This window comes from Thermobia domestica, chromosome 9 (genome assembly GCF_964235325.1).
Source record: "Thermobia domestica chromosome 9, izTheDome1.hap1.1, whole genome shotgun sequence".
Classification (NCBI taxonomy): domain Eukaryota; kingdom Metazoa; phylum Arthropoda; class Insecta; order Zygentoma; family Lepismatidae; genus Thermobia; species Thermobia domestica.
The window spans coordinates 63,994,223-64,017,919 of record NC_137462.1 but is presented as its reverse complement, the minus strand read 5'-3'; the positions used below and the strand labels follow the sequence as shown (position 1 = coordinate 64,017,919).

The following is a 23,697-nucleotide window of genomic DNA, read 5'->3' as shown; positions in this document are numbered from 1 at the left end:
AGGAGGTGTTTCTATTTGTATATGTACATACAAGAGACATATTTTTAAATTACGTAAACTTCAAGTTAATAATTTAGGGTCTAAGCAAGTGAAAAATACAAAACGTTGCATTCTACATCTTAGTTTTGTTGTTGTTAAGTACGCATCGAATCCAAAAGCTGTGCCTTAATTGTAATCCTTCTGATAGCAGGAGTATAATAAAAAAAAAACAAAAAAACTCAATAAAATGTACAGGAGTTCTTCCAGTAATAGTCGTCCTGAAGGCTTGTGGTTAAACGGGTTTTCCAATGGTGACCATGGCCTCTTTATTAGGAGTCATAGACCACGAACAGAAAGTAACAGTTCGAGTGAATTGTCAACTCCCGATCCTTTCTTGCATACCTATAGCGATTCTTGGTTAGTTACGTCTGGTAGCTATTCTTCATCGCGTGGTGACAGGCAAGGAGGAACTAACGTGATGCAAAATGTAAACAATGACGATACGACTCGAGCAGCCGTACCGTGTGTAAGTGCACATAATCCTTTCGTCATGGAACAAAATTCATTGATAAGACAAGAACCAGTTTCTGTTCCGATGGAACCAGGTTTTCATAAGTTTGTAGAAAAAGAAGGAAATAAAAACACAAATCCTTTTATTTCTCTTACCGATAATCAGCCAACAGTATTGGAAAATAGTAAACTTATAAATATTGGAGTACCTTGTTCTACCAATATTGACAAGTTAACAGTAGATATAACTAATAACAACTTCACAGATATATGTAGATCCATACCAATATGTGACGGGAGTAACGACCTATTAATTTTTGAATTTTTGTTATCGGTATATCGGATTGTCAAGCAAGGCATATATCCGATAGAGGCAATACTCATGGCATCTATTGGGAAAACTCGTGGTGGTTTTCATACTGAATTGTTAAGAGAAATAGGGTTATCACATGATTGGATATACATAGCAAATGTAATTTTTACAAATGTAGTCACACCCATAGGCCTGAGACATATTTTTGATAAATATATATTTACTGTTTACAACAGACTACAGAAAGTGTGTTGGAATACGTAAACAAAGTGATAGTTTTACGATTGGTTATGGCGGTATGCAGGATGATAAATTGAGAGACATATTGTTGCGGGGTTTGAACCCAGTAGTCAGACATGAGGTTTTTCGATATAATACACCCTCATCTTTACCAGTATTTGTACAAGAATTAAAGAAATACAGCATTCACCAGCGTAATGTTGACATGTATAATTCGTTGGTAGGTGCCAGGCGTGAAAGGTCGAACTTTACAATTCGAGGGAAGAAAACAACACCGAGGTGTTTTGAATGTTTAGGTCCGCATCTGGTAGCTCAGTGTGATCTACGACGTAGATTCGTTAGTGTTAATAGAGCTACGACTAATAGTAGTGATAGACACAAATCTGCGAGTGGGCAAGGTTCTAGCTTCAAAACTGACAGACCCTCAGTTCGATCCCAGTCCTTGAGAATAGAGCCAGAAGTTAGTGCAGAGAACAATATAAGCCAAAAACATAATGCAAATTGTGTCCTGGCATCGCACTCAAGAAAACTAGTGGCGGCTTTTATAACAGGTTACATTTTAGGTGCGCAGAATTGTGGCGCCATCGATAGTTGTGCTTCCGCTTCGCTAGTAAATAAAGAGAGCTTTTTAAAATGGAATAGATCTTTGAAAAGACCGGTTAAGATTTTCACAGAAAAATTTATTGGTGTTGGTGTAGGAAATACGAAAATCAAGTTAGACAGTGTGGTATGGTTACCAGTGAGATTATATCAGAAAGTATATAGACTCAAATTTTATTTAGTACCTGAACTTAAACCTATATTTTTGATAGGCATAAATGAATTGAAAATGTTAAAGGCGCGAGTAGATATTGAAAACAATCAGTTATATCTTGGAATAGAAAAAGTGAATATACCTTTACGGTATGAGTGTAAGGAAAACACGTCTTCGGACAATTTACATGACATTAATAGTGTTTCTCAAAGTGCGGAACAAGTAACATTCAGTGACAGTGTTAATATTTCAAATATATTTTTGAATTCTGAGTTAATGAATATTCAAGATAAATATGTGTGTTTAGGGAAGGAAGATGATGTAAGGGGCACCGTTAAGGTAGGTTCCTCTGAGTGCACCCCTACGAGGGAGATGGAGCCGAATGGACAGCAGATACATATTGCATCCAGAGATCTTCAATCCTCAAATCCCTTTAATAAAGATATTCCTCATCCCTCTAATCTTTATTATGGTCGCGTTGATAGGTCTATGGAGCACAGGGTTGCCACATCAGATAGAGAATCACGAGTGTCTCATATAAAGAAGAAGATCTTGCGTACTCATGATGCGATCAGTGGTCCATCACATCTCCACACCAGTAGTGATCTAACTTCATCAGTGGCCCATCCAGCATCCAACCATCAACAGATGAGAGGACAGCATCCTTCATTAGATGAACCGAGAACATCTTCTAGTAGTTGGGGGTTACCTTCCCCAAGTGGACATAGTGTTCATCAATCAAGGGGATGCACAAGTTTATGGGAGAGAAGAGATGCTACATCTGGAGTTACAGTTCAGAGTGACAGCAGTGTTGCCAGTTCTATAGTGAATACAACATTAGTTGAGAATGGTACAAATAATTTTCGGACTTCTTTTACTCATCGAACTTCTTCGAAGGTTGGGGACTTAGACCATACTTTAGGTTCGGTACACAGTGTTGCCAGACTTAATCCTTTTCTTAGTGACAATGAAAATCCACGTTTACGTTTGGAACTTAAACAATCCAGAGATGTGAATGAACATGAGTTAACATCCGAACATGATGTTCTCCCATCATGTTCAAAGAGTAACAGTGTACACTATGAATGTATATATTTGTAACTTCACTAAAGTACAATGACAATGCTAAAAACAATGTTCATACTAGTGGACTGTAAGGCTTGATTCGTACACCACATGAATGCAACCAAATATCAATTCACTGTATTTAATGATTACAACTTCAATTTGCACACACGAGAATAAACATGTTCACAAGTTCTTTAGTTGTAAATGATTGTGATTGCGATGGCTTATTGTTTATGTTATGTTATATGATTTTCGACCATGATATATGGTCCACCAAAACTTCATGTTCTTGCTGCCTCCACACTTACACACTTCACAAAAACAATAGAAAGGCGTTAAGCAACTTGAACACTGTTGCCAGCTAAAGGCACATACTGTTAAATACACAAATAATCCCAAACATACTCCCCCCTGTTGGTCAGCTAAGATCTGACCAAATAAAACAAAATGATACATATAAAAAACGAAACAAACACAAAACTTGAAGCAATATTACAACTGTACTATTTTTTATTACCCAAATCTCAATTCTAATCCTTGTTATATGGTAATGCAACTAGTTTCTTGATGGAACGTTTATATGTTCCAGTTGTAGTACGAACCGTCACTACACGAACTAAGAAATACTTTCCTGGGAACACTTTTTCAATGATGCCCAATTTCCACTGCAATGCAGGAACGTTGTCTTCAATCAGCAAAACTACATCTCCGACCTTGAGATTGTGTTGCGGTGAAGTTGTCTTAGAGCGTTGTTGAAGACCATGTAAATAATCTCGGGACCATCTCTTCCAAATGTGTTGTTTTAGTTGTTGTATCTTCTGCCAACGAGATAAGCGGTTGTATGGTAGATCGGTGAGGTTAGGCTCTGGTAAAGCTGTAAGTGCTTCTCCAATTAAGAAATGTCCAGGTGTGAGAACACTGATGTCGTTAGGCTCACTTGATAGCACTGTAAGTGGTCGAGAGTTGAGACAGGCCTCAATCTGTGTGAGTAATGTTGCAAACTCTTCATATGTTAACACTGCACCCTTTGTAATACGAACTAGATGGTATTTCATTGATTTTATACCGGCTTCCCATAGTCCTCCAAAATGCGGCGAATTTGGCGGTATGAAGTGCCACTGAATTCCTTCGGTCGATGTAAAATCATGAACTTGAGAACTAAAAAGATCTGATGAAAACAGCTGATACAATTCTTTCAATTCGTTGTTGGCTCCAACGAAATTTGTGCCATTGTCGCTGTATATATTGAGACATCTTCCTCGTCTGGCTATGAATCTGCGTAAAGCTGCTATGAATGACTGCGCACTAAGATCTGTTACCAATTCCAGATGTATTGCCTTGGTGGATAAACAAACAAATAACGCAACATATGCCTTACGTACAGATCTATTTCTAACTGCTCCTGATTTTATGTAAAACGCTCCCGCGTAGTCCACGCCTACGTTTAGGAATGGTCTGGCTTGCTGCACACGAGCTGCTGGCAACTGTCCCATAAGTTGTTTTGAACCACTGGCCTTTAACTTGAAACACGTGAAGCAATGATGGATCACTTGTTTTACCACCTGTTTGCACCTGATGATCCAATATTTCTGGCGTAGTGATGATATTAATAATTGGGGTCCAGCATGAAGTAATCTTAAGTGTTCTGCTTCAACTATAAGTTTTGTTAAGTGTTGATTTGAAGGCAGAACTATTTGATGTTTGGCGTCAAATGGAAGTTGACTGTTCTCCAATCTTCCTCCAACTCGGATCATGCCTTCACTATCTAAAAATGGATGTAAATTGTTCAATTTACTTCTTGACGGAACAATGTTTCCATCACGAAGATGCTGCAATTCGCTGTGAAATCCAATTTCTTGTGTCCATTTGATGCAAACATGGAGCGCTGTATGGAGTTCTTGTACTGAAAGACCTTCTGTTTGTTTGTTTTGCTTGTGTCTGATGTTATGAACAAAACGTCTACAATATGCTATTGTCCTAACTAACCTTGACAATTTTGAGAATCTTGTTATGGTTTCATTGCGCCAATTGTCTAAAGTGACTGTCAATGTTATGGTTCCCTTACTCTCTGGAACTTGATCTGGTTGCAATGAATCCTTACTTGTCACTGACCAATTAGATTCTAAACTAGAAAGCCATTGTGGACCGTGCCACCATAATGAATTGTCCTTTATGGAAACTGCATCTATTCCTCTTGAAATCAAGTCTCCAGGGTTGTCTGAAGAAGTTACATGTTTCCAACAGCTAACGTCAGTTAAGTCTTGAATTTGAGCTACTCTGTTGGCCACGAAAGGTTTCCATTTGTTGCACGGAGAAGCTAGCCATGCCAACACGATTTGGGAGTCGGTCCATAAATGGACGCTACTAATGTTCAATTTTAAAACTGGTAAAATCTTCTGAACTAATTTTGCCAAAACAACTGCTGCGCATAACTCCAGACGTGGGAGAGTGATTTTCTTGACTGGGGCCACACGTGATTTAGCACATAATAACTTAACTGATATTTCTCCTTGTTGATTGATCGATCGCATATAAATGCAAGCTCCATATGCTCTTTGAGAAGCATCTGAAAAACCATGGATCTGAATCTCCTCTATGTTTCCTTCAACGAGTACATATCTGTCGAATTTTATCTGATTGATTAATGGAAGTTGCTTGTACAATTGAGTCCATTTCCTTGCTAATTCCATTGGTATATTGTCGTCCCATTGAACCTTTTGCCGCCACAATTCTTGCAAAAATATTTTGTATGAAATGACAACTGGTGAAATTATTCCTAATGGATCGAATATAGTGGCAATGATGGAAGCAATCTGGCGTTTAGTAATGCACTCTTGAACCTTCATTGGTGACGTCTTGCTTTCAACGAGAAATATATCCTTGTCTGGATGCCATGACAATCCTAATGCCTTGACGCCTTGGCCCTCATGGAACTGGATTGGACGCTGCACTTCTCGAAGCTCTGGCGAGATGGATTCCAATAACCTTGGATCATTCGAACTCCATTTCCTAAGTATAAAACCTCCCTTTCCCAGTAACTCTATCAATTGCTTCTGGACCTCTAGAGCTTGCTGTATATTGCTCATGCCACTACAAACATCGTCAATATAGAAATCTCGACGTAATATTTCTGCTGCTACAGGGTAATTATGCTCTTCTTCGTCTGCTAATTGCTGTAGGCATCTTGTGGCCACAAATGAAGCACATACCGTACCATACGTTAGTGTTTTCAACTCAAAAACTTGAATCGGATCATTTCTAGATCTTCTCCACAATATACGTTGTAATGGCGTGTCTTCTGGATGAACATTTACCATGCGATACATCTTAGCGATATCTGCAGTGAATACCACCGAATGAGTTCTAAAGCGCAAAATAATAGAAAATAAATCTTGCTGTATTGTAGGACCAACTAAGAGAATGTCATTGAGGCTTTTTCCGCTGTCAGATTTTGCTGAAGCATCAAACACTACACGGAGCTTTGTTGTAGAGCTTGTGGGCTTAAAAACTGCATGATGTGGCAAATAGTATGCAACGCTGACGTCTTCCTTTTTACTCTCATCTATCCTTACCATGTGACCAAGATCTTCATATTCTTGCATGAATTCCGTATATTTAGCTTCAAAGTCCGGGTGTTGATCGAATCTTCTTTCCAATTGCTTTAATCTAACCAATGCCTGCTGATAAGAATCGCCTAAAACTGTACGGTCTTCAAGAAAAGGCAATCGTACAGTGAAACGCCCTGTATGATCTCTCGTTGTATTCTGAACGAAATGTCGCTCACATGCAAGCTCTTCGCTTGATCTAGGTGTAACAGTAATTTCTTCTAGTTCCCAGAATTTTTGAAGTTGTTGCTGTAGATCTAGGTTTGTCTTCACAAAACATGTTGTTAATGGAATATGGGGGTCACGTTCTTGAGGAATGCGTCCTGCTACGATCCATCCCAATTCTGTCTCCTGAAGCACTGGAAAATCACCTGGCCGTGTTTTGTGTCCTGACTTCATAATTATGTAGAATACTTCCGCACCTAAAAGAATATCTATGTCTCCAGGCGTATTAAAAGTAGGATCTGCTAGAACAATGTCCTTGGGAATGTTCCAATCGTCATAATTAATTCTTTCTTCCGGTAGTTTACTTGTAATGTGAGGGAGAACTGAACAACTTATATTCAATGAAAATGTGTTAACACATGAATGGACGCTAATATCTACAGAGTACTTTGTATTAGATATCGCTTGATTTATACCTTGAATTGGAGTATACTGTCTATACCGTTTGATGTTCAATTGTTGCACCAAATTCTCTGTTATGAAATTGGTCTGACTAGCACTGTCTAGAAGCGCGCGACAAGGAACCAAATTTCCCATGTTATCCCTTACTTTTACTATTGCAGTAGATAACAACACTCTTGCGTTAGGCCTAGCCTTTAATGCACAATATGACACTTGCCCTAAATTTTCACTGGAATCTGAGTTGTTACTACGCTCTTGCACCGCAGCACTGCTTACACATGGAAACCGCACTGATTTGTCCTTTGTTACGTCTACATGCAATAATGTATTGTGCTTTTTGGAACACTTTTTACAACCTCTCGATTTACAATTCTTCAAAAAATGATTACTTTTCAAACAATTCATGCATAATTTATTTTTACGAATGCACTCTAATTTTTGGCTGTGTCCCGCATTCACAAAGGACGAACAAGAATATAAGGGATGCTGGCTATTACAAAATTCGCATGCATTTGAAAATGTAGATAAATAAGTCTTTGATGACTGAATACTTTTTGCTTGTTTGTTTTGTACGCTACTACCCTGCTTCACACCATCAATACTAGTTCTCATGTTCTCAAGCACCTGACAACGTTTCTCGAGAAACGAAAAGAATTCTGATAAAGCAGGAAAATTAGAATTCGTATTTTGAAGCTCCCATGACTTTCTAGTAGTTGCGTCTAATTTTGATACAAAGTGTTGGGTCAAAATTACGTCTGTGAGGTTTACGTTTGGCTCAAGTGCTTGTAGCGCATTTATATTGCTAGTAGCTGTATTTATAAAAGCGCGAAGTTCACTTACATTTTCTTTATACACTGGCTTGATTTGTAGTATTTCGTGAATGTAAGAAGAAGCAATTAGCTTTTTATTTGAATACCTGTCAACGAGTAATTGCCATGCTACTGAATAATTTGTTTCGGTAATTGGTAAATTTTCAATTAGGTTTAACGCTTCGCCCTTAAGAGAAGTTCGGAGGTACTGAAACTTCTGTACTGTGGAAATGTCTTTATTCTCGTGAATAAGAGATATAAAAGTGTCCTTATATGATAACCAATGTTTACAGTTCCCGTCAAATGCAGGCAACTGTATGACCGGTAATTTAACTTGTGCGCTACTGCTAGTGCTATTATTAACAGCTGATTCTTTATTTCCATGCTTTAAAACAAGTGCTTGCATTTGAGCCTCTAAAGAAAAATACACATTTTCAATTTCTGCACGAACGTTTAATGCTTCCGCTTCGGGTTCGATTTGATCAATTTCAATAGTATCTTGCACCTCCTGCAACTTTGACCAAACGTTATTTAGATGTTTTAAGCGTGCACGTATTTCTTCTATATTGCCTTCATTTGGATCAAAGGCCTGAACAAAAGTGTTTATTCTGGTTAACTGGCCTCTGTATGCAGATCTTTGCCTTAAAAGACGCTGGTGTGATTCACTCATGATTAAATGCTACGCAGAAATATGAAGAATAAAAAAACTACTGACCTGAAGATGATGTTTTTTCTTTCTTTTTTTTACCTATGAAATATACTCCAGAAGCGTGGTCCTGGTACAACAGCTGTCCGCCTACACAAAAAACGTGCTGATTGTCCAACGTACGTGATAACACCACATATAGGTCGACACAAACACATTTCTCTTCACAACAGCACAGAACAATTCTCAGAAATCTTTGCACTCATGTGGCCCGGATAGGACCAAATGTACAATATGAATGTATATATTTGTAACTTCACTAAAGTACAATGACAATGCTAAAAACAATGTTCATACTAGTGGACTGTAAGGCTTGATTCGTACACCACATGAATGCAACCAAATATCAATTCACTGTATTTAATGATTACAACTTCAATTTGCACACACGAGAATAAACATGTTCACAAGTTCTTTAGTTGTAAATGATTGTAATTGCGATGGCTTATTGTTTATGTTATGTTATATGATTTTCGACCATGATATATGGTCCACCAAAACTTCATGTTCTTGCTGCCTCCACACTTACACACTTCACAAAAACAATAGAAAGGCGTTAAGCAACTTGAACACTGTTGCCAGCTAAAGGCACACACTGTTAAATACACAAATAATCCCAAACAAACAGTGTTGCCATCTTCATGCAAGAAAACACCAGTGATAATGATTCAAGAGAAGAACATAAAACTTCTTTGTGTAATGAAAATCTGATGGATTTTAATCAACTTTCTGCTACTCGGAAGTGTAGTGTTGCCAACTCTAAATATTTGAAGAATTCTTTATTAGATGATGGTGATTTGGAACTTCAACCTCTTATCAAACATGCATCTTTTTCGAACTCAGTATCGTGTATTGACAATAATAATGATCCATTTACTTTAAATCTTCATCATCCGAGATTCCAATTTAGGTCCAATGATAATAGATGTCTCGATTCTACTAATGATAGCAGAACTAGTGGTGGAAATGGAGGAGCGGCTTTCCATGATGGTGCCAGTCCAGTCCAAGGTTCCAGTCAGCTATTTGGAAGTCAGGAAATATGGATGGAGGCTAAGCCAAGCAGTGTTCCCGGTAGTCCAGCCAAGCAAAACTTAGGTACTTCTGCCACTACAAATGATTCTGTGTGTTCATCCCGAATGTTCCAGATCCTGAAGGACGATGATCGATCACCAGCTATGACAGTGGATCCAATTCTCCTAGAACAAGATCCTAGTTTGGATGAATATATAAAAAAGTTAAGTATAAAGTATCCTAGTGTATTTTGTAATAGAGTAGGAGAAGTTCCTAATTTTCAATATAATATTCAACTTAAAGATTATAAACCAATTAGACATAAGGCATATCCGATGTCCAGGGTTGCACAAAGAGAGTTAGACAAAATATTAGATTCACTATTGGAACGAAATATTATTCAACCTAGTTCAAGTGAGTATGCTTTCCCATGCTTTTTAGTGGGAAATAGGGATGGTTCTAAGAGGCTAGTTGTCAACTATACTGATCTGAATAAAGAACTAATAGTCAATACTCAATATACACCACGTATTGAAGATGTCTTAGCAGAATTATCAGAAGGTGTTGTGCTATCTAGAATAGATATAAAGAAAGCTTATCACACTATAAGATTAGCTCCACACTCATATAAATATACTGCATTCCTCACGCATAGAGGATTATTTGAGTTTAAGTATGTTCCATTTGGCATTGCCTCTGGATCTTTTCTACTTAGTAAATTGATAACAGATATTTTGTATCCTCTAAAAGATCTAGGAGTAAGTTGGTATGCAGATGATGTAGTAATTGCCAGTTCCGATATTCCTTCACATATGAAAACATTAGATTTAGTCCTGAGTAAACTTGCTCAGAGTGGATTAACGTTGTCAGTAGATAAGTGCTGTTTCTTTCGACGACGAATTTCTTATTTAGGTCAAATAATAGAAAATGGTAAAATGTATTTAGATCCAGCTCGATTAGAAGTAATAAGGAAACTACCAAGACCTAAAAATAGGCGCGCTGTAATTGCCTTGTGTAGTTTTGCTCAATATTATAGTAGGTATATACCAGATTTTCAAGAAATTTTAGAGCCAATTAGTCGTCTACGTTCTCCTAAGGTTCCCTTTGAGTGGAAAGAAGAACAAGATGTAGCTCTTAAGAGATTGAAAGAATGTTTTGAAAGTCATGTAATATTGAAATTACCGGATCTAAATAAGCCTTTCGTTATCTCAAGTGATGCCTCAAGTCATTCAATTGGAGGCGCTATCTCACAATTAGATGCTGAAAATAGACTAGTTCCTGTAAGTTTTTATTCTAGGAAGCTTAAAAAGTATGATGTAAACAAGCCAATCTTTGTTCTTGAACTCATTGCAGCTTTAGAAACCATGGAACGTTTTCGTACATTTTTACATCAACCCTTTGAGTTGAGAATCGATAATTTGGGTCTAGCTTATGCTCTTAGGAACTTGAAAAGAGTTAAGAGATATGGTAGTTTATTATATAGGCTTTTTGAATTTAACTTTACAGTTAAGAGTGTACCTTCGTCCTTAAATGTACCTGCAGATTCCTTATCACGTTTACACAATATAGAAGATTTCGAAGATTTTAATGAAGACCCCTCATTAGATGAAGAGGTCATTAACTTATTTATGGTTAATATATGGAATATGCCTTATGCACAACTTTCTATTAAGGATCATCAAGAAAAGGATCCCGAATTGAGCCCTATAATTGCTAGGTTGAAAAACAGAGAGGAGGTTCAGGGATATAAACTTGTAAAGGATATCCTATGCAAGCGTACTAAAGCTTTGAAGAACCCTTACAAGATTTGTTTGCCCAGGAGTTTATCAAGAAACATCATTGAATTCTATCACTCTTATATTCTTCCAGGGGCGCACTTGGGTTTTTCCAAATGTGCTTCTAAGATCTGTGCGAGATATACGTGGCCAGAAATGATAGCAGAAATTCGAGATTATGTGACTTGTTGTATTGAGTGCCAGAAGTCCAAAAGTAAGAATACTAAACCTATGGGACAGTTGGTATCAACCTATGAGACGTTTCCAAACGGAAGATGGTCCTGTGACGTCATTGGACCACTCGTACAGTCCAGTTCGGGCCGATTTTGTTTAATTGTTGTAGATTCTTTTACGAAAAGAATTTTCTTAGAACCTTTTAGAACTTTATCTAGCCAAGTAATCATAAATAAGCTATATAAGTTGATGTGTCGTCATGGATTTATCCACGCCTTATGCCATGACAATCACTCTGTGTTCGTATCAGCAAGATTCCAGGCTTTCTTGTATGCAAACGGTATCAGAGATATTAGAATAGCACCGTACCACAGTGGAAGTAACGCAAGTGAACGTTACATACGAGTGATCAAGGACTCTTTGAAAGCATACTTTGCAACGAAGCAACATCATTGGGACAAAGGCATTCATGAAATTGAATTTTCTCTGAATACATCTGTCCACTCAGAACATAAACACAGTCCGATGGAATTAGTATATACATATCCAGTGTTTGATCCACTAGATGTGAAATGGAATGTTGATTCACTTGATGTTCGACACAGGGATCCAGATGTCTGGTTGAATGCCTTGCGGAATATGGAACGAGCATGGCTGCGTAGAAAGAAGCTATACGACAAAAACAGAGTAGTGTCATCATATCGAGTGGGAGATAAATTATTAATTAAGTCCCAATTCCAATCTTCCCTTGCAGATAAGGTTACGTAAAGCTTATGTCATCGATGGCTAGGGCCATACACCGTTATTAAGCTGTTAACGAAAAATACAGTCCAGGTACAAAATGATTCGGACGAGCGTGATATTAGGAAATGTCACGTCTCTTTAACAAAGAAATTTAGGGTACCACGATCATAAAGATATGTGTTTACAATCTGTAAATTGTTATAGTGAGATAAATTATTGTAAAAGTGATGGTATTGGTTGATATTTCTATATGAATACATCATAATTTCATAGTTCATTTTTGCATATGTATATAGTCAAATCATTGATATCATTCTTGTATAAATGTTATTTATTTGTATTGTTCCGGAAGTCAGTCATTAGGTATTGTAGTATGATTGTTATCATTTGTATGTTTCTATCTTGTAAAAATTTAAATTAATGTGTGCACATATACTAAAGTACTTTTATTTTCAGGAATAACAAAGACCTTAATGTAAATTGGAAGATGTAAAGTCGCTGATTCGACTATTCCATAATTATGTATTTGGCCTTATTATGTGGATATTATGGAATGAATGAGCTCATCACTCTCATAATTTATCATCTAGTCATTGAGAAATTGGAAATACCTGAAGAAATCTACCATCAAGATAACTATTAATACTCACACATATATAGATTTGAAATAAATGAAAGAATTAAATTTGTCAACTGTTAATAAGACAAATATATATGCTTATATTTGAGGTTATATATATGATGATAAAATTCTATATATTTATATTCCATATTATTCAGCTTATTATTTATTGTAAAATAGGAGATCAATATATATATATATATATATATATATATATATATATATATATATGTATGTATGTATAGAGCAGATTTTGTATAATTTTGGATATGTAGTTTGGTTATGTATTTATAATTTATGAATGTATATTGTTGTCATACAGTAGATTTTTATTACTTTACGTAGTTATTTGGGAATTTTCTTTAGTTCTATTCTGTTTAAGTTTTGCATTTAATTTTATTTAATTTCCTTTGGTTTTCTTATTTTGGGTTAGTTTATAATAGTAAATAGTAATTAACAATTATTCGACAACAATATAACTTCGTAATAGCATTTAGCGTTACAGGTTTCTATACATTAATGACATTAGACTTAAGAAACTAGATTATTATTATAAAAAAAATATTGCATTTTTTTTAAATGGACGAAGGGATGTGTGTAACGGTTAGAGATCTAAATCTCTATTCCGTAGTTAAAAAAAAGGGAAAGGTCTCTCGAGAGTCCGGATAATTTGGTTTAGTTTCCTACCCTGTAGTGCTTTCAGCTACTGTCGAGAGGAAGCTTAGTATCGTTCTCCGTATGCTTGGTTGTCAGCGCCAACGGTCATTTTTGGAACTACTCGTTCTACGTTTGAATAGCTCCGGGTTGGGCTAATTATAATAGTTCGGAATTGCTAAGGTGCAACATCACCTAATAAGTGAAGTAAAAAACCGGCGGAGAAAATGTCTTTACAATGTTTGAGAATTCCAAGTATAATTAATCGTGAAGTTATTACCAGAATTGTTATATAGAGCAAACCCTAATATGAAGTTAATATATATTTCGAAGGGAGGATTTCGAAGTAAGTTTCATTACTAGTGACCATTTTGATTGTGATCAACATGTGATAATCGGTCATTTAAGGTGGTGTATTTCGTTATTGAATTTTGGAAGATCTCCTATTATTCAATTTATACAGTAAATTGGTAAGTTCTTTAAATATATATATATTTAACGTTAATATTTTTGTATCTATTTTGAAGATTGTTGTAATTCAATTCCTATCAGTTGTCAAGTCACTTGCTTAGATTTTTGTATTCAACTCTATTTGACCATATATAAATCATACAGAAAGAATTACCTTCTTTTCTTATATAATTAATCACTATATAAACCTTAGCACATTTGTATTTGACATTTTGAACTTTAGATGAAGAATTATTTACTTTTTCGATGTGATATAAATTCACGTCATTTTTAAAATAATAATACTAAAAAATAATTCTCTCCGATTTTGCTGAGCTAGATTCCTATTCTGAGCAATTATCCTGGATTAAAGGACCTGAAGCTAATATTCTATTCTGTGCAACTGCATTTTTGTTTAAAATTTTTTATTTGCTAATGTGCGTTACATACTAAATAACATCTTGACCCGTGACCCGCAGGCGGTCAGACCCATAATTCGGTGGAAACGAAACGACATTATAGCACATTGGGAGTATATGTGAGGCTACTAATACAATTCTCACCAACATTATTCTCTCTTTCTCTTATGAGGATCGTCAAAGTTTTATCAATCAGTAAATTTGCCATTTAGATTATAACAGATACCCTTGAGCTCAAACAGTATTTTGTTATATGCATTTGTGTAGGCTGTGTTCAAAAGATACGTACGAGAAGAGTTACGTTTCCACTCCAGTGTTTTCGGGAATTACTGTCGTTTCTACTGATCGACTTCAAGGCATTCTGCTTCTACGTTAACTACCAAAAACTGCATTTTCGGAAATTAATGTATGTCGACAATAGAGTCATTCTCAATAATAAAGAATAAAATAAGCACTTTGTTAATCAAATTTTCTATTGCTTAAAAAAATGAAGATGAATTAAATACACTTTTAATTTGTGATTGTTCTTTTCCTGTTCTTGTTTAGTTCATTCTGCAGGTGCGTGGAAAGAATTCTGTCTTGGATACAACGGTTTGAACCAAGTAAACCATAAATGCATATATATATATATATATATATATATATATATATATATATATATATATATATATATATATATATATATATATATATATATATATATATATATTAAGTACATATGATGAAACGTTGGTTTTACCAGTCTTATATACAATGCCAGATAAAACGAAGCGAACATAGAACCAACTGTTTACTTTCCTTAAAATGTGGTCCGGCCAGAGTGAATCTCGAGTGCTGAAAGAAGATTTTGTTGTTGCTGCAATTAATTTTTTGCGTGAGGTATTTCCGATTTTACAGGTTTCCGGCTGCCATTATAATTTCAACCAGAGCATCTGGTGGAACGTTCAGAATATAGGTCCCATCGAAAAATACCTCCATAATGAAGATGTACTCTACCACGTTCGTATGCGTAGTGCATTAGCATAATACGCGTATCATCAAGCAGGATCGATGAAGGTTGGCTCATCGCCATGGAGGCTGTCAATCTGGCCACAAAATCACAGAGTTCAACGATTGTATCATTGAAAAATGGATGGACAATCTAGACATTCCAAGAGAAATATGGAACTACAATGGTCAAAGGCACTAAACAAACAACTCAGTGGAGAGTTGACTAAGTTAAACTACAGCTTATCTAAGAGTACACCACATATCTCAAAGCTTGTGAGTGTACTAAAGGAGATATGATGTCCAATTTTCATTCAATCTGGAAAGCGTAGAAAATCAACTTACATTTGTCTTGACGAACGATTGCAATTAGTTCTTGAGAAGCTAGGAAATGGTGGAGACCGTAAAAAATGCTTGAGAAGCTTGAGGTATCTGCAAAAGCTGGAATAATGAAATATGAATTGTACAAAATGGATTGACGATGTTTAAAAGTATAAGTGCTGTTCTCTCGGAAAATAACAAGATGATAAGATCCTTCTTAGGACCGCCGTAAGTATGGAGCTAATATTGTGTGTTTCACAAATCACAAAGTTTTCTAGTAGTGAAGTTTTTCAACATAGTTTAGTAACTAGTTTTAATCTATCGATTATAATACAATTACAATATTAAATAATACCGACATTTTAAATATCCACTGTTTATAATTTCAGAATTTTCCAGTAGCCTTTTATAAACTATTTGATATTTGATTTAATGAATTAATCAAGAGTTATTATGTACTTACATCGAAGCCACAAGATGTAGAGTGGCAGGTACCAATTAGTGCTATGATTATTAACATAAAATAAAGCCAGGGCTTCATGGGCATCATTGCATGTTCTCCAACAACATTAAAGACACAAAGCCTGAAAAAAGGTACAAGTTTAATGCTAACATTATTTATGAAACGACTGAAGTCCAAGTTATTATCAATTGTATAACGGTGAACAAACGTTGCTTTCATTTAGCAAAGAAAATACATGATTTCACACTTTCAATCAGATACACAAGGCTGAGTCTTCCAGTAGACAATATACCTGTATTTATTACAGTACAATTAAAGTAGGTTAGAACTCAAAGCATAGTCTCTCGTGTCGTGTTAGAGTGTCTGCAGCCATCTTCCTGCTACTTTCTGCCTATCACTCCCAACACAAAAACTATAACATATTTAAAATTTGGCAGTACTAAAACAACTCTTACGAACCTGCTCTTGAAACTGGTCATATATACACTACAGGATTCATTCATTTACATGAGCAATGTTTATTATATTTAAAATTTACTTAGGGTGTGATAGTTTCTGAATTAATATTACAATTGAAGTGGTAGTAGATTTCTACTACTTCCGGTTTTAGTAGAGAGATTAGAATGAGGATCAAATTTATTCTTGGGACACTTAGCTAGTTGCAGGAAACCGCAATCTATTACCGTTTTTACTCTATAGCAATCAACATTAAAACTGAAAATGATCTATTTCTTTCATTTCGAGTTTCAATAACGCTTTAAGACAGAAGATGACACTTACTCTTAGAATACCAAATCTATTTTCGAAAGAGTCTCAGACTCTCGCATTTCTTTTAGTTTTGTTCGATGTAGATCACCATTTTAACTGAAAGTTGTAGTGAGTTTCTATCCAGAAATGGATTTAGATTTGATGAAATCCTAAACTATTGAAAGTAACGGTGCCCATGATACTTCCAGCAATCTTTTGTCAATGAATACACTGCAGTCTGCAGCTGCATGCTACATGTCATGTAACCAGTCCATAAATAAGAAAAGGTACACTATGTGCAGAAATGAGTAAACTGCTAATATTATTTTTGGGAGCAGGCTATTAAGAGGGAGCCTCATTACTTTCATTATAGGAGTTTACACAACACAAGATAATGTTGGTGTATGTAAGTATTATAACTATTTCTTTATCCCATAGTTTGGAAATATACATCCACTTTATCTGTACATTTTTGGGGCCACGAAGAGAGTGGGACCCTTGGTTAACTTATACGTAAATCCGGCCATATTTCTGTCTTTCATGGTTTCAGTAAATGGTTAAGAATGAAGGTGAAATATATTCTTGGGGCACTTAATCGATTGCAATTAACAATGTTTTACTTTCGGGTGCCGTAAGAAGAGAAGAAATCTCGGTGATCATGAAGAAGAACGAGTCAGAGTTTTCAACGAATTTATACGTTTTATGTCCCATACATAACTATAAAGTAATTTTTCAACATCTTTCCGTCTGTTTCGTCCTGATGTGTACTCATCTAGAGGCGATGCAGTTCAGAGTATCGAAACCAAATTTTAAACTTAAGGTTTTTATGTGATCATCCGGGTCATTTTTGTTTCAAATTTTTTTCCTACCCCTAAAAATAAGGGTAGCTAACTTAACCCCTTGCACTAAAATAACGAGTCTAACTTGTCATGGCCTCCCGGTGCGAAATCGCACAATGACGAGCTACACTCGTCATAAAATTTAAACTATTGTAGCATCACATGGGGTTACTATATTAATGTTTCGAAAGTTATATAATGATAAACCAACTATAATACACTTTTATACCTTATACTTCAAGAAATTTGATGCAACGGAAGGAGAAAAAGGAAATTCAGAAAATAAATCGTAGTGGAAGGGGTTAAGCGTAAATTTTAAAAAGTACGACTTTCTCAAAAACGGTTCTAATGATTTTGTTTATATTTCATAAATGAATTTTCCGAAAACAACCCCAACATGGTATTATATAAATCATTTCTCTGGGAACAATCGAGAATAGGTAATTTATTCTTGGGGTGAGTTTTCTTTCGGATAATTTTCTCAAAAACAACTTGGGCAATTTTGTTTGTACTTCATAAATAAGTAATCTCATAATATGGTATAATTTAGTTGCCATTAAAAAAAAACTACGATAGTTTATTCTTCGGAGTGTTTTTTTTTTTTTTTTGCGGACGATTTTCTCGAAAACGAGTCAGTTTTCTCGTATTCATATTTCGTAAATAAATTTTCAGTAATAATTTGACAATATACACTAAGTGCTCACTAATTTGCAACCACCCCTCCACACAAGAAATTGTGGCCAGGAGTCGAGCTGATTACATCACCACCGCGACTAGTAGCATAGCAGAGAAAGAACACACTCGAGGTTAACTGTTATAGTGCAAGGTGGGTAGGATTTATCCGCATTCCGATAGGGCATGAGTGTGGGTAGGCCTACCCGATCAATAGGTGCGTCAATAACCTGCAATACTTGTTGGATGCCCCCGTTCCTGTATAGTGAAGGTGAACAAGGAGTGGCAAGAAAGTGAGGTAACGGACAGGAACTACAGGTCCTCCACGGAACTTCCAGGGGCGGGTTTAGCGTCAAACAGCTCGTGACAGCCATACAGGCGATTTTGGTCATATTTCATTATTATTCTTAGAAGATTACATAAATCACTTCTATGAGACTATCCACAAGAAACAATTTGCTCTTGGAGTATTTTTCTTTTAAAGCTTTGTAAAATATAACTCATGTCATATTATTTAATAAACAAACATTTTCATTAATAATTCTAACACATGGCATAAGTTTCTTGTTTTGGAAAAATTTACAACGGTTAGTTTACTTTTGGGAATAAGTTTTCTTTCGGTGAAGTTTTCCAAAAACGCTTTAGAATTTTGTTTGTAGTTTACAAGAAAATGTTTCATTAATAACTGTAGCACTACATAATTTAGTTTATGGAATTGTAGAGAGAAAGTTTAGTGTGGTGATCCGTACCTTTTATTTCCTATTTTTTAACGTTTGTACTCTACAGGGATCAGCGTTAAAACCAGAAATGGTTGTTGTTCTCCGCAACTCCTGCCACATGGATCATCTCTATCAAAGATCTGCTTCCTAAGTTTAAGCTCTCTACATCCTGGCCGAAATGGATAGTGGATCCATCAAGTAAATCTTGAGGTTTTATGTCTGCCGGCCGGACACATTGACAGACGTAGTAAATATAGACGTATAATGGAGATATTGGAAAACCATACTGTTTGAAAATGAACAGATGAACTGAATTAACAGATTTATGTTTGTAATGTCTGTACACCAAATACTTACAAGGAAAGGACATGAACACGTCATCCGGACATCTGAATCAAACCTAGTCCATTCGATAAACATAACAAAGATATGTTCATGCACAAAAAATTAAGTGTCATGGAGAACGGAGTAAGTCCCTGAGGCCCATTTACCCTGTTAGTATAAGAAAAAATTGTAGACTCGCGGTGAAATAGCTATTGCATCAACACTGTTCATTGGAAAGTCAAGTTATAGTTCATTCTCTTCAGCATGAAAAAAGCTTTCCAGAGTTGCTATGTACTGGGGCCCATAACGTACTTGAACAAGGAAAACTGGGAGAATTTCGGAAAAATTCCCTCCAGTAATCCCTCACATCAATTTTGGACCCCACTGGAGTAGCCCCTCATAAAAACACACAATCCAAATGTATCTCAAAATATACTATAGATATGAGGGAAAATCTTGTATAACAATGCATGATTTCCCCTCATACCTATTCCGTCTATCAATACAAAACTTCGTACACACATTTCTTATCCCCTATACTATTTTTTGAGATGCATTTGGATTGTTTGTTTTTATCCAGGGCCACTCCAGAGGGATTTATGGAGGGAATTTTCCCGACATTCTCCCAATTTTCCCTGTTGAAGTACATTATGGCCCCAATACATAGCATCTCTGGAAAGCTTGTTTTATGCTGAAGAGTTGAGTTGAATTTGAGCTTAACATCCCGTTCAGCAGCGAGGCTATATGAGACGTAGACCTACTGATTAACGTGGAATCCGAACCAGTTGAGCTCCCGCCGGGAATTGAACCAGGGTCTCCCGCGCCAAAGGCGCGTACGCTAACCGCTTAGCCACGAAGGAGTTATTTTATGGGCCCCAGGGACTTACTCCGTTGTCCATGGCACGTACTTTTTTGTGCATGAACATATCTTTGTTATTATCACTGTATTTCGAACGGTGAAAATAATTAGAAATAATGTAAGTAAAACAAAGGCTAATAGTCACCGCAAGAAAGAAACCACATCACTAGGAAGTACTTTCCAAGAATATCGTTTTCATCTTCAGCCTAGGCACACTTCGAAAAGGATTTAAACCATACCAAAGAAATTATGGATAGGTAATGCTGAAAAAGAATTTTAAAAATATGCGAAGTAAAAATCTTCTTGTCCCTACACTGTAAAAAATCGTTGTGTTATTTCAACGACATGCCTATGTGTTAACATGATTGTGTTAAAATATAACACAAACAAGTAGTTGGAACAACTCACTCTCCATTTGGAGTTGTGTGTCAAATGCCGGTAGTTGAAATGACACACAACCTGTGTATTAAATTAACACAAGTGTAGAATCTTCGGTGTTGTTTTCTGCGTGATTGCCAAATATAGTGGGCATATAATTATAAAGGCTTATGAATTGAAGCTACAGACAAACACAGTAGAAAGAAATACTTAAACAAATCCAGGTATATGCAAAATTACATCTCCCACATTTCATGCATTTATTGCTTATTTTTCTAAGCGATTGTGTACTAGAAGCAACAAACGCATCAACTTTATTAGATGGCAACTGGCGCCGATCATTTGAAAGTGAATATGGAAGAACTATAAAATACAGTAAATAGACAGTCGTCATTTTGTTATAAAATTAGGTCTACATGGCAAGCAGATTTTATCTTATCCCGAACGGTTATCCTCGAATATACGCGGCGTAAAGGGACACTCTGATTAGCCAAATTCAAAAGACCTCAACAATTTATCCCTCTACAAGCGACATTTTCTTTCTCGCCTCCGTGGCAAAGTCGGAAGAGCACGCGGCTAGTAATCGAAAAATTGATGGTTCGTGCCCTTCTCCCCGCCGCTAGAGTTTTTTAAAACTTGTTTAAAGTGTTTTTTAAGACTCAGCATAATGTAAACACATTACGCATATAGGCTATTTAACATATTTTGAGGGAGTAATTTTGTGGTTCATGAACACTTACGGCACGGCTCAACACCGGTTGTGCGTTAAAGACGTAACACACCCTCTGTGTTAAACGCCAACACCACGCCGGTAGTTGAAATGACACACAACCTGGGTCTGTGTTGAACTAACACCGCATAGTGGTAGTCACGCTGCAACCACTGCCTTGTGTTAAAATTGAGTTGAATTAACACAACCATTTTTTACTGTGTAAAAATAGACATACGTTAATTATTTCATTTCTTAATTAACATATGTCTATTTCTAGTGAAAAGAAGATTTTTACTTCGCATATTTTTAAAATTCTTTTTAACTATGTTTACCTATCCCTAATTTCTTTCCTATGGTTTAAATCTTTTTCGAGCTGTGCCTAGGCTGAAGATGAAGACGATGTTCTTGGAAAGTACTTCCTAGTGATGTGGTTTGCTTCTTGCGGTGACTATAAGGCTTTTACTTATATTATTTCTAATATCTTTGTTATGCTTATGGAATGGACTAGGTTTGATTCGAATGTCCGGATGACATATTTATGTCCCTTCATTGTTAGTTTCGTTTGCGCTTCTGTAATTTAAAAATGTCTAGCTGAAATTCCCGATCTTCCCTCGGGTTGAATTGTTTTATAGAAAATATTTTAACCTATTCCCCTTTCATATGCATTTCAAAGAAAATGTAACGATAAAAACCCATACAATATTTTATTTTTGGTATATATTTTGAATTCTGTACTCGCCTTTAATTAAAAGTGACATTATAATAATTCAGTTCCATGTATTTCTACCTATCATATATTCCAAAATTAATTTAACACTGTTCAGTCGATTTCCCTGATGCGATCTCAAACAAAACAATACGTCATTTTCAATGGGGTGGGAAAAATGTAAAAATTGCTCCTTTCCCCTCTAATTAAAACAGAAATTTTCTCAAATTCTGAGTCTGATTAGTTTTAATGTATAACAAGTTATATTGTTATTTGTATATCAAGTTTCATCCCCAATTTCTTAACTTGGTGAATAATCTTGGTCCAGCTCGTGAAATATCCAATTTTTCGCTTACGTTTTTTGGAACTTACACAGACACAACTCCTTAGAATACGCATTTTGATCAAAGTGATATGATAAAAATCCAGTTAGAGGTGATAAAAATCCAGTGATAACTACACTCCAAACTTAATTCCAAATGAAGGGGCCGCGGTGGCTCAGTGGTAGAGAATTCACCTCCTGTGCATGGGTTTCCGGGTTCGATCCCAGCTCGCGCCAAGTGAACTTTGTGGTGGACAAACACCGTGTGCGTGGGTGTTCTCGGGGTTCTCCTGTTTCTTCATTCCACCATTTCACTCATTTCTCATAATCTCTGTTTGCTTTAGCCAAGCCGGCATAACCATGGGAGATAAAACTCAAAGATGTCGTTTCATTTTTTATTTCTAAATGCTTCAGCTCTTTTACCGTGTTCGAATCCGAACAAGATCAGTTCCATTTTCATAGATTCATGTGGCACTATTTTAGAGTAAGTGGAAGACAATATGTTAAAAATAGGTTATTGATCGATTGAATTAGGTATCAAACGTAAACTTAAATAGTATTTTTTTTTCTTCACGCCATTTTTGTTTTTGTCACTCTCATTAACATATTAAAAGTATCTACTGATCTGACATTTCCTAAAGTTACCATCTTGAAAAGTTAATGGGCAAAGAGGTAGCTGCATTTAGTTTTCTGACTAACTTCTAAAGAACAACAATTTTAAAAAGAAAATTGAAAAAATTTAAAAAGCAGAAAACTTCCTACTAAGTACGAGTTTTCAGATTTTTTTCCTAGATTTGCAATTCTCCAGAAACAATGGCCACTTTCCGGATAATTATATTTTATTGGAATGTTGAAATACTTTTATTATTAGCTATTAGCCACAGTTCATCTCCAAATGATGTTATGGTAATTTTTATGATATGTCTTCTTTCTTGAGGGACAGTAGAATATCTTTCTCCCCATAACACCGCTCGAACTTTGTCTTTAGCGTGAAGAGCCAGATTTGATTTCCGGTCGATTGTATGTGTTTGTTATTCCGTGTTAAGCTGTAGAATCACATCTTATATTGCCTTGATGCTGAAAGAGGCACTAAAATTCTAAACAACCAACCAACTTTTACTACTAGAGTTATCTATATACTTATTCAATCATTTCTTTAAATAAATGAAAACGCACATGCTATTTATT

General features: G+C 35.8%; 1 protein-coding gene across 1 annotated transcript; it reads right to left on the bottom strand.

The window, feature by feature from the left end:
* Nucleotides 1-3,394: 3,394 nt before the first annotated feature.
* Nucleotides 3,395-7,231, bottom strand: LOC145660848 (uncharacterized). Its single transcript, XM_081726270.1, has one exon. It carries the CDS (start codon nt 7,229-7,231, stop codon nt 3,395-3,397), a length of 3,837 nt encoding a protein of 1,278 aa, XP_081582396.1.
* Nucleotides 7,232-23,697: the final 16,466 nt, after the last annotated feature.